We start from the raw sequence: 12,803 nt of genomic DNA on the forward strand, positions 1-12,803 counted from the left end.
ATTTCAATGGATAATAACGAATTTATTTACTGGTGATGTATTGTAAGTGGAATCCTCGTCCATTTCGACTGAGATCAGATCGGAAAATTACAGTTAAGGTGTTTCCTGACGATCGGAGGAATGAAGGGTGGTGCAAACAGAATCTGCCCAAAGATTTGGAGTTCAAAGATGGTCCATCCAAAATCTACAAATTTTAATAATTATATCTTTGATATTACACTTTTTTTATGTTAAGGAGTTTTATAATTAATCTAGTGATCTGTCAAAATTATTGTTAGAGATTTTTACGAAGCAAGCCGTTTGATTACCATTCTATTATAGTGTAAAAAGTGGTTACTTTATTCTTGTATTCTTTAAATTTCTTTTCAATCTTTCAAATTCAAAAAATTGTTTTGCTCAAGAAATTTGCATATGTAAATATCTCCAACGCACGAGTTATACAAAAAATTTTTTCAGGCAAAAATACATGATTGGGTTTATACCGGGTGCTCAAAAATCGGCGGACCAATTCACTGAGATGTGGTAGAGAATTGCTTCCATTTTAAAGGTAAAAATAGTACAAAAATTCTTTGAATTAAAGTTATTGGTAGATAACGGATTTTAAATAAATGATATGTGGCAACGTAGTCAAATAGTCGTGATCGCAATAGAATTTGATCAACAATAAAAATAAATTATTTTTGAAACCGTTTCCTAGGAAATAATTCCTAATGTTGGTACATTTTGCAAAATCACAAATTGTGATTTTTTGCTGAATTTAATTTTTTTTTTAATTCAAAAAACTGCTAAAGTCTAAAAGTAAATTTAAAAATAATTATTCATCATTTTGTTAGGAAACGATTACTTAGTGTGAATTACAAAAACATTAAAAAATAATGAAAACTGAAGAAGTTAACAAAATAAGTTTGTAGTTTCAGATTTTTTTAAATATGAGTTTATGAATTTTTTCAACATTTTTCCCGTAATCTGCACTTGTTTCTCAATAACATACCACTGAGTTGGTGTGCCCGGTTTTGTGCAATCTATATTTAATATTTGCGACAAAAGAGTTTTTTGAGAAAGGATAATCATTTAGATTGAATTAATTCATTAGATTCTAAAATTTACATACTGTGCCTTTTAGGCGACAACATAAAATACTAACGTAGTACAATTATTGAATATTTTTTAAGAGCATTTTTTTAGTTTCTGGTTGTAGTTTTTCTAGTATTTAACCCGTCTGTTATCGCAAACATAAAATGATGTTTTTATTTCTGATGTTAAACAAAACCAAAAATTTTTTAAATTTAATTTTAAATTTTTTTAAAAAGGTTTTAATAATCCTAACCTCTCTGAATACACTCTTTAGAGCTATTTTCGCACACAAGATTTTAGTTGTCCCATTCGTCATTTGTAAACATTTCCATTTCAGTTCATAGTAGAATTGCAACAGCGCATTTGAATTTTTGGGAGTGAAAAATAAACACAAATTGAGAGTTTCTGTATAAGAAAAGAATTCTGTGTTAAACTAAATTCCAGCGACACACTTTGAACTAAGAAAATCCACCAGAAACTTTCAACTTGTACTCCATTTCAGTCAAAACAATGCAAATGCGCTGTTGCAAAATTCTACTACGAACTGAAATGGGATATAAATTAATCAGAAACCGTTGCACATTGCCTTATTCTTCGCTTTAGTGGTTTCAAAAGTTTCAACAGGTTCTACTTTTTACTTTAAAAATAGTTGTTGAAATTAGTGCCTTTTATAAATTAAGAATTTTAAACGATTGATCAACGATAAAAATGTGTGGTATTTTTTGTATCCCGTCCGTGCGTGAACTATTTGTATTTTTCTTCTGTTTTTTCTGTTTTTTTCAAATTCTAAAATGGCACTACTTGTTGCTTGCAAACAATTTGACTGGTAATAAGTTTTGAAAAAAAAAAATACTTCTACTGATACTGTTCGTAAAAAATTGAAAATAAAATCTAAAAATTTTTGCAGTGTCTCGTTAAAAGGTTTCATTAAACCACAAAAATAAAGAAACAGTTTTTAGAACTAAAAACTCAGTTTTTTGAGAATATGTTAAATCATGCCGAAAAATCAAGACATTAGGTTGTAGATAGTATAGCATTCCAAATAGTATAAGATTATATGGAGGGTCCCTTTGTACAGAAGTTAACCGCCTCACAATGGGTTTATTACCAAACCCGTGCCACCAGCCCAAAATTTGCATTCATTATTATGGTCTTCTCTGTTTGCAAACCGTTCCATTGCCCCTAATTCTTAGAGTAAAAATATTTTACTGGAGGCATATAACCTTATTCGACTGGGAATACAATAATTTTAAGAGTAATTATCTTTTAGAATTGTATTAAAATGTTAAAAAACTGAGGGCCGATTTACAGAACATTTTAATCGCATTTAAAATTTAATTGGAAATTAACTTGACATTCGTTAATGCATTTTAAAGAAAATTGTTTGCTATTTTTTTCTAACATCTACCTCAACATAATCCAGTGCGCATTCGCTATGTTCCTCAAGATCCAAATCGGAGAAAACCAACTGAATCAGTGATCCAGCACTTATCGAAATTTTCCAAATACATTCAGCATTCAAATTGTAGGGTTCTGGATAATTTGGTGATATTATGGATCCAGTTGGGCTATTTAAAACCCCACCACATCCAGTGGCTGTAGCTTCCCACGTAATTTTGAAACCTTTTTCCGATTTTGACATATCTGATTTAAACCGGATAAAGAGTTTATTAGCGTGTGATGGAATCATTTTCGGAATATCAGTGTTACAAAATCTACCCAAGAGTGGAGACATTGAGCTTCCTCCATTGCTGGAATAGAAAAAATAAATATCGCGAGATTGCGACAATAAGTTTTCTTTTACCGAATTTCCAACCAATCGTATCGACACGTCGTGTAGTGTTCGAGTTGAAAATCAGTCACATTTAGCAAAATTTGATGACCCGGCTTAACTTGAATTGTCCAAGTGCATTCGATATTGAGGGGGTAATTGTTGGGGTATCCGGGAGATTTAATTACACCAGCATTTGAGTAGTAATTTCCACCACATACTAAATAATAACGAATTTTTTTGTTAAAATATTAATATTACAGAAAATAAAACTATTACCTGTCGATTCTAGTAGAGTGCTATAGGAAGCCACAAAACCATTCATGTTATTAGTTTGATCCGAATGAAAAATGACTGTGATTAGATTTGAAGTGCTTAACATTGCTGGAGGTACGTGTTGTCCACAGAATTTTCCAATTGATGTTCCTTCTCCAGTCTCTGTATTATTATCAAAAATTTCCACAGCATCGTAAGTGCAATCAAAACTGCCTTCGATCTGAAAATTCATCCAAGTTACTTGAATCACGTTCCCAGGTGGTGCTGAAATTATCCATTTGCAAATTGTTCCAGAAGGGTAGACTTGGGGATACTTTGGGGTTGAAAAGGTTCCTGATTTTTCTTTCATTATGCCTCCACAACCTGTGAAAAAATGATATACATTGTTAGAATTCTCCTTTTTTTCTTCCGTGGGGAATAAGAACTACCAGTTAAATATTTGTTTTAGTGAAAAATCATTTTTAATGAACTAAGGCCGGTTTACAGAAAGCGAAATTAAGATTTAATTCAGAATTAAACTAATTCGAAGTAAGTTGCCATTTAAAATGCATTGACAAATGTCAAGTCAATCTCGAATTAAAATTTGATTGCAATTAAAATGTTCCGTAAACCAGTTCTAAAAATCGCATCTTTTGTTGTCATCTTGTTTATATATTTAAAACGTCTCAAAAAGAAACTCAGCTCATTATTTTTCACACCATCTTTTGAACAAAGAATAGTAACAGGAAGAAGATAGACATCGTAGTTAGGAAGAACAATGTTGCAAAAAGGGGAAACTAGAAGAAGAATGACGTCGCAAAAAGTATAAACAAATTACGTTGCATAGAAAAAACAAAACTAAAAAAGGCGTTGCAAAAAAGAACAAAACAAGAAGAACGAAATGACCTTGTAAAGAAGACGAACATCGGCTCAAAAATAAAGAAGAAAAACAATGCTGAAAGAAAAATAAAGAACAAATGAAAAAAATAGCGTCATAAAAAAGAGAAAGAGGAAAAAAACACGATGTTGTAAAGAAGAAGGCATTTAAACAAACAAGAAGAACGTCGCAAAGAAAAGAAAAAATAGAATGAGGAGGTAAAACATTAACATGATAAAGAAACCGAAGAAGGAGAACTATGGCGTGAGGCAAACAACGTCGCATGAAAAAAGAAGCGTTACAAAAAAGGGAAAATAAAAAACATGGCAAAGAACAGCAAGTGGAAGAGGAATGACGTCTTAAAGAAGAAGAACATCAACGCAAAATAGAAAGAGCACAAAAAATAAAGAAGACAAAAACAACAACAAGCACAATGCACTAAGACAACAAGTACGGCGTTGTAAAAATAGTGAAAAAAGTATAACAACGAAGTCTGAACTAAAAGAAAGAGGAAGGAGAACTAGGTCGTAAAAGAAAGCAACATACGTTGTAAAGAAGAAGTGCATAGTCACGAAATAAAGAAAGAAGAAAAAATAAAAAAACAGTGCGCTACATAAATAAGAAAGGAAAAAAGAACAACGTTGCGAAGAAGAAAATAACGCCGCAACACGAGAATGAAGAAGATAAACGAAGTCGAAACGAAGAAAGACAACGTCACAGAAAAAAATAAAAAGAACAAACAACTTAATAACGAAGAAAAGTTAAGAGGAAAGGGGACGTTGTAAAAGAAAAAAGTAATAGAAAGAAATGTACTAAAGAAGAAGAAAATCGATGCTATAAAGAGAGTGTCGTGAAATAAACCGTAAAACGGTCGCAAAAAAAGAAAGAGGAATAAAAATGATGCAAAAAAAGAAAGAACAGAAACGTCGCAAACAAGAAATACATCGACACGAATTAGAAAAAGGAAAACACGACCGACGTGGTAAAAAAGAGCTATGTCGCAAGAAAACAAAAACAAAAGAACGGCATCGCAAAATAGTGTATGAGAAAGATAAATAAAGTCGTAACGAAGAAGAACAAGGTAACAAAGAAAATTAAGAAAAAAAAATGTTGCAAAGAAGAAGAATGTCGCAAAGAGTAAAAAGAGGAAGATGAATCTCCTCGTAAAGAAATACAATGTCACAAGAAAAAAGATGAAGAAGAACAACGTCGTAAAGTAGAAAAACAACGCAAGAAAACAAAAACAAAAGAACGGCATCGCAAAATAGTGTATGAGAAAGATAAATAAAGTCGTAACGAAGAAGAACAAGGTAACAAAGAAAATTAAGAAAAAGAAAAATGTTGCAAAGAAGAAGAATGTCGCAAAGAGTAAAAAGAGGAAGATGAATCTCCTCGTAAAGAAATACAATGTCACAAGAAAAAAGATGAAGAAGAACAACGTCGTACTCGTAAAGTAGTAAAACAACGTCGCAGATAAAACAGAGAAAGACGAGGAGGAACAAAGTCGTAAGGAAGAATACTAACATCGTAAAAAGTAGTAAAAGGAAGAAGAATGGCATCGTAAAAAAAGAAAAGGAACGACGCGGTAAAAAAGAAAATAAAAAAGAACAGCTGGTGTCATGATATTTGCATGTGTTGTTAACATTTAGTTATTGTTTTAATGTTTACTTCCAACACTTTGAACGAGTAAAAAGGCTTATGATGTTTACTATATGAACGAAACGTTGCAGCTCGCCGTTTTATTTAAAACCTTTTAAGGAATTGGTTCTATCGTCATGAAATTTTATTACAGTAAGAAGAACGTCAGAAAATGAGAAACTACGAAGAAGAACAACTTCACAAAGAAAGGAATAGGGAACAAATACGGCGTTACAAGAAAAAGAAGATAATAAAACGAGGAAGCAAAGAGAAAAAACATTGTTGTAAACAAAACAAGAAGAAAGAAGAACTATGTTGTAAAGAAACAAAATTGCAAAGAAGCAAGAAAAAAAGAAGAACGTCGCGTAAAGAAAATAAAGATAAAAAGCAAAATTAAGCGTAAAGTTGTCGTTTTTGGTATAAAGTAGGGCAATTTATTTCAAGTATTCTAAAGGGTTTTCTTTTTTCGTTTTGAAGAAACAATGAAGCCGATAGAAATTATTTTTACCAAAACTGTTCAGAAATTTGTCGTTTTCAACTAAAATGAAGCGTTGTAAGATATTTGGAAACGATTTAGCGATTGAGCCAGGTAGGTATAAGCAAAAATCAAGTAAAAAAAAGTGAGTTATTTGAAAAAAACTAATAAGAAAATCGCCGTTTTTTCATTAAAATAAAATGATCTAAGCAACATGAAAATAAGTTCAGCGGATTTTAAAGTAAACAAGTGTTGGAGATCAACTTAAGATTTTAACAAAATTAATCCCTGTAAAAAGTTTCATGAGAACTCATATAAAAGTTGATGCTAAGAGCACGCCATTTGCACTACCTTAGGCGCAAATAAAATGAAACTGTTTCAGATATTTGTTTTTTTTTGTGGACAAAATAATTATAGTTAAGACAATCTAAAAGTGTTATGCAAGAAATCTATTAAAATTAATATTTTTTAACAAAAATTAGGATGTGGTGATATTCAACTTATTTGAAGAAAGTAAATAGCAGAAAAATTGTTGTTTTCTGTCAAACAATTGAGTTATTTCCAAGCAATTTGGCCTCTTTGAAAGAGATGATCTGTTATAAATTAACTAATTTCAAGGAAGTTAAGACGGAGAGTATAATTTTTGGTCAAAATATGTCGATTTGAGTCATCCCAAGTCGGTTCAGCCCTTTTTCAAGCCCAGAATCGTCCAAAATCAATTTATTTGAAGAAGACCAGTAATAAAATCCTCGTTGTCAGTAAAAATAAAAGAATTCCCGTCTTTCTAATGCTAGTTATTATTTTTTTGACCAAAAATTAGTATTTATTTGTATTAGACGTTTCAAACTGAAATACCTATATCAACTTTTTTCAGATAAACTAAATAAAACTTTTTTTTTTCGTTAATTTGGCGATTTACCTTGGAAACCTTAAGAGAAAACCAAAAGAAAAAAAAATTCACGCATATAAACTTAAAGAACCTTACATAAAAAACATAAAGTTTGTTTGGTAACATTTTTTTTAAATATTTTTAGTTGCGTAGTCTGTTTTGTATCATAAACAATACTTCTTTTTTTCCGCATTTCAGTAACAGTTTAACGCAAACATTTATATTAAATACAAATTTTAAAAATTATGTACCACAAATTAAATTTCAATGAAGTTATTAATTTTACAAAAATTTTGAAAAAACAGTACCTACTATATTAAAGTATACGTGGATATCGAGGTCTTTAAAACATGCCCGATTTTTCGAGCACGACGGCATAGCCGAAGTGATCGAATAGAGCATGTGTTTTAAAGACCATTTATCCACGAGTATTTTACGTTATTTTTTTTATTGGTACACTTTGAAATCATAAATACTGATACAATGTGTTCAAAAATGGTTGTTCATCAAGTCACCTATGATATTTGAACGTAATATGCCGCTTAATTTAAATTGCGAATGCCGTCAAACTGGCAGATCTGTTAAAATAATACAAAAAGGCTTCGAATAAAAAAATGAAAGAATACACAACAAAAATCACGAAAATATAAAACACAAATCAAAACAAACCTTTCACTTGAAACAACATTGCCGAAAATTGCAAAAAAGTGAGTAAAAAGCTAGTTTTAAGATTTGACAGAGGAACTACAAAAATAAGTCATTTGAGCGAAGCGACACATTGAATTTGAATTCCATAGTCAACTTGATGAGCAACCATTTTTGAACACATTCTATTAATATTACAAAAATTGGAAATAATGTAATGTGAGATCACTATATACCTTTCGTTATCATGGAATTATAATAAAAAATCATTAAAAAGTTGCCATTTATACTTCACGTTTTTTGGGTTATTGATGTTGCCATGGGCACTTTAAAAAACGCGCGTTTTTGAAAGTTGGATTTATACACGCTGTAGCGTTTTTTAAAAAGCAAAATAGATTGCCAATTAAAAAAAGATTTTTTTTATCTTACCTATATTAGTGGTTGTATAATTTGCCCTAAAGCCTTTACCATTGTTATTGGTATCGGATTGAAATTTGATCCATAAGTAATTGTACGATGAAACAATCAAAGGCACTTTGTTTGCACAATAAGTCCCAATTAAAGTATAATTGCTGTTATGTCCATCCCTTACCTAGAAAAAAAATCGCAAAAAATTCCAAAACCAATGCTACCAACCTCCAAAAAATCGTAAACGCAATCTGGATAAGTATTACTCTCCAAATCCAAATCAACAATGTTTAATTTAATAATATTTCCAAGGGGTTGGACAATTTCGAAGATACATTCTAGATTATGGTCGTAGTTTTTGGGATAACCTGGAGATTGAATAACACCTGAAGGTGTTGTAAATGTGCCTCCACAAACTGTAATAAAAAAGTGGGTGTTTGTTTTTTGGTAAAATTTAAAATTGAAACCTGTTTCGTATCGAAGAGCGAAGCCTTCACCAGCAGTGGCCCAATCAGTCTTAAACACTATTAAAATTTCGCTTTTTTCGGTGATGTATGGTGAAGGAACGGTTTGGCCACAATATTTTCCAATAAGAGGAGCATCTACTGTGGTACCAGCATAAATCTGGAAAATTTTATAATAAACACATTTGTTACAGTAATTAAAATGTTTTTCTCTCGACTTTTGAATAAAAAAATTCAACAAAAGAAACGGAAAAGAACATTTACTTTGTGATGAAAAAAAAACGGAATTCTACAAACATTTGAAAACGGCGAAAATAATTTAACAATACATTCAAAATTTGGATTACGTTTTTAACAACAAAATCTAATTTTTTCATTGGATCAGTCGAGCGATGTGGTTAATTTTTTGGGTGGCCATTTATTTTTTGGGTGGTCATTTATTTTTTGGGGCTTAACAATTCAGTGGAAGTTTAGCCTAATTTTAAATATCGGCTTTATCTCATAAAGATGTTTTACCCCATACTCGAAATCGGTAAAAAAAATTCACAAAAATTTCTCAATACCTATGTATGAGATAAAACGTTGTATTATACACGTAAAGAAAAGTTGACATTATCTGTTCGTGATTCGTGATTTTGAAACTCACTCACAGACAATGAACAACTTTTCTGTACTTGAATAATAAACTACTATTTTTTTTATCTTCAGCGAGAACATTTTAGCTTATTTGAATAGAAATTTGCTAGAAAACTGAATTTTTAATCTTAAAAATGCTCCAAAACTTTAGAAAAAAAAAACAATAAAATTGTACGAAAAATTTTGCAAAAGAATGCTTTTCAATTATAAAACATTTTCAAAGTTCGTTTACAATTTGTCGCTTTATTAGAGAGAAACTTCGCGAAATTTTTGTTTTAAATTAAAAATAACATAATTTCTGACGTACTGTCAGAATGAAGAATTAGAACAGTCAAATTTTTGATACTGTAAACGGATGAAGTAACTTGTAACTATTACATTTTGCTGTCCCAAAAATCACCTCGCCGGCCGTATGTTTGCCACCATAGATGAAACCCCCGCTTTACACCATAAAATTGTTATAAACATTGACATAACTAGGACATTTTGCTGTCTTAATTTTTCATGAATACAAAAGTAAATATAGGTGTGGTATCGGTCCGTTTTAATGAAACTTTGGGAAAAAGTAAATCATTATAAATTTTACAAACTATGCTAAAATAAAATAATTTGTCTTATAGGTCTTGATAATGTTGTTGCTTATTCGTTATATACGAGTAGAGTTAGTACACCTTTATTCTACAAGTGGGTACTATGGCACATTTATTTGATTTAGTTATTTTTTTATCCTACTAATAGAATTAAGTGGCCATTTGGTAATTTTTTATTCTATTGGTGATTTTTTATTCTATCGTTGAAAAAATTTAACAAAAATTTGTCATATAAGAGAAAACGTTGTTTATACGCGTAAAGAAAAGTTGGCATCATCTGCTCGTGATCCCTTTCTTAAACTCGTGCTCCACATCACACACAAATAATGAACAACTTTTCTTTTATCAATTTTTAGGGACTGTAAGCAAAATAGTAAGTGAATTTTTAGTGCCCGACCATGTGACTTTATATTTAAAGAACATCCTACAATACTTGAAAAAATAAAAAATAATGCCATTTTTGATTGTTATTGTAATTTTTCAGTTTATTTAAACCGTGTTCAACATAAAAAAATAATAATTAAGTAATTGTACCTACTTTACTTCTAAAAAAATAAATAACAAGTAACAAATAATACTTTCCACCTTCATTGAGAATTTTTCGCTTTATTAAATCTGTGTTTAATATTTAACCCAAAAAAGTTAAATTTCCTCATAAGAGACAAGAACTTACTGCAACATAATCGAATTGACAGTTTTCCGAATCCTCAACATCAAACGACAGAAAAGTCAATTTTATTCGACTTTTCGTCGTCAGCTGGATTTTATATTCACACTGAATATCGTTTGGATAATTTCCGTTATACATCGGAGAACGAATTTCGTCTTGAGATCTCGTATAAACACCACCACATCCTGGCATTCCTTCGACCACTGAATAGGTTATTTGAAAACCTGGGTAATTTTTATCCATATCGGAGTGGAAATGGACCAAAACTTCGCCTGATGGAGAAAAAAGTGGAGAGGGGTGTGTAGTATTACAAAATTTGGCGAAAACTGGATCTGTAGGCTCAGTTCCTGTAATAAACTAAGTACAAAAGAAAATGTGGTTTTATTTAATACTGATTTATTTACTTCTAAATAATCGTGATCACAGGCTGAGTTGTTTCCAATCATTAGAGTGAAAAAGTGGAAGAGGAGGCGTTTTCCTGGTTGGGCTTGAAGTGGCCAATAGCAGTCACTGATTTAAATATAAACATACATAAAAAAAATAATTAAAAACAAATTTACCGATTATTTGGGTAATTTCCAGGTGATCCAGGTGATTGGATTATTCCATGCGATGTTACACTTTTCAGTTGATCTCCACAAACTAAAAATAACGGTTAATTCAAAGTGTGATTTAAATAAAATGGCTTTTTGTTTGGCAAGACTCGATTTTTTATTTTGTTCTTTATTTTATTTTCAAGGTTAACTTATTATTTAGAAAATCAAATTTCCCATTTGTGAAAATTAATTTTCCAATTAATCCGATATTTTTTAAATTGACCGTAAATCACCTGAGAGTTCGAAAACATTTTCTTCTCAAAGTAGAGCATTTTCTTTTTGAAAACCCTTACAGGAATTAAAACAAGTCATTTGATTTGTCTTTAGAATTTTGATTTCTTCAGTTTTCCAAAATTTCGTAGACAACTTTGTGATTGTTATTGAAAGTCATTTTTGCGTTTTTACTTTAAAAAAACTAAATTGTTCAAATTCATATAGAAATTTAAAAAAAATGAAATGATTTTAATTTTTCATTTTTCAATTTTCCAAAACTGCGGAACAAACATCGCCAAATGCAAATACTCAATAGAATATTTGATTTTATGTTGAAATTTTGGCGATTTTAATAACACAATTTTTGTTTTAAATTCCCTCAAAAATGTAAAAAAACAATAAACTGCTTCAAGTCGCCAGATGATTTGAAAACTTTTTGTTTTAGAGATCTCACTATAATTTTAAGTTTGGAAAACTTGAGTCTAAAAATATTATAAGAATTTAAAAAAATATTGAAACAAATTAAAATTTCAATTCTTTAATTGTTCCAAATAATCACAAAAAAATTCTTTTAATTTTACGTCAGAATTTTGAGGTAAAATTTCGTTCACATCGCTTTCGCTTGTTTTCCAAAGGCACAGTTATTCCTATTTATGAAAAAAATGAGCCTTAAATTCTTTAAAAAAAATCAAAATTGACTATAAACCACATGATTTGACATAGATGTCGTAAAATAATTTTGCGATTTAACATTTACAAAATTCGTTCTTTAGATATTTAATATCAATTAAAAAATAGTATATTATATTATAAATGATAGAAATGCATCATTATATGCGAGTCAGAATTTTGACACTTTTCACGAGCTTTGTAATGGCATTTAGATCACGAGTGATATACGACGTTTTATCTTACAGGTGCAGTGTAAAAAAAGGCAGTGCCTCCGCTGCCGGCAATGGCGCCCATGCCAGCGAATTTGCTGCTAATTTCACATTTTTCTGGTATTATCTTAGCTTAAAATGTTTTTTAAACGACTATAACTCCCTAAAATATGTATCTCAGAAATTAGGTGTTATTCTTATTGCAGGTTTAACTATGTAGTACCGCTAAAATATTCTTTTGATGAAAGTTGAACTATTATCTTTCTTTCTTTGTATCATTTTTTAAAGCTACTCTGTGTGTACGTACATACATTGTACTCTAAATTTTTAGGCAAAACAAATTAATTTTGTTAAAAAAAAACGTTTTAAGTAACAAAGTATTGGGTCAATATAATTTAGACTATAATTCGTATAATACTGAACTAAAGTCGTTTTAATTTCTTTACCACGATTTGTTTGATTTAAACTTTGTGAAGAATCAAATTCCGAATATTCGTTAACAATATAACTTTGTTTCATCAAAGCTTTTAGTGTGCAGCAGCATCATCATAAGTGTTGGTGTTTTTTTTTGAATCATGGATTTCCTGCACAATTTTGATTGAGTCTTTTATTTAAATAAAGTCTTATAACAAAACACTTCTAACAGCTTCTAAGCTATCAGTGTGATCAAAAAACTTTCGCAAATCGCTCTTTGTTAATAAAATTTCTTAAAAAACATGAT

The 12,803-nt window shown here is 30.2% G+C and overlaps 1 protein-coding gene across 1 annotated transcript in view; it reads right to left on the reverse strand.

Annotated features, from left to right (window-relative positions):
* Positions 1-12,803, reverse strand: part of Cubn (Cubilin) — a 55,123-nt gene that overhangs the window by 28,225 nt on the left and 14,095 nt on the right. Inside the window, exons 14-23 of the mRNA XM_008194200.3 lie at positions 10,953-11,034; positions 10,797-10,902; positions 10,396-10,749; positions 8,500-8,656; positions 8,261-8,448; positions 8,054-8,216; positions 3,125-3,484; positions 2,879-3,065; positions 2,483-2,825; positions 31-184 (exon numbers count right to left, since the gene is read on the reverse strand). Of these exons, the coding sequence (XP_008192422.2) occupies positions 31-184; positions 2,483-2,825; positions 2,879-3,065; positions 3,125-3,484; positions 8,054-8,216; positions 8,261-8,448; positions 8,500-8,656; positions 10,396-10,749; positions 10,797-10,902; positions 10,953-11,034 (2,094 nt within the window). The remainder of the gene's footprint in view (positions 1-30; positions 185-2,482; positions 2,826-2,878; positions 3,066-3,124; positions 3,485-8,053; positions 8,217-8,260; positions 8,449-8,499; positions 8,657-10,395; positions 10,750-10,796; positions 10,903-10,952; positions 11,035-12,803) is intronic.

This window comes from Tribolium castaneum, chromosome 9 (genome assembly GCF_031307605.1).
Source record: "Tribolium castaneum strain GA2 chromosome 9, icTriCast1.1, whole genome shotgun sequence".
NCBI classification, from domain to species: domain Eukaryota; kingdom Metazoa; phylum Arthropoda; class Insecta; order Coleoptera; family Tenebrionidae; genus Tribolium; species Tribolium castaneum.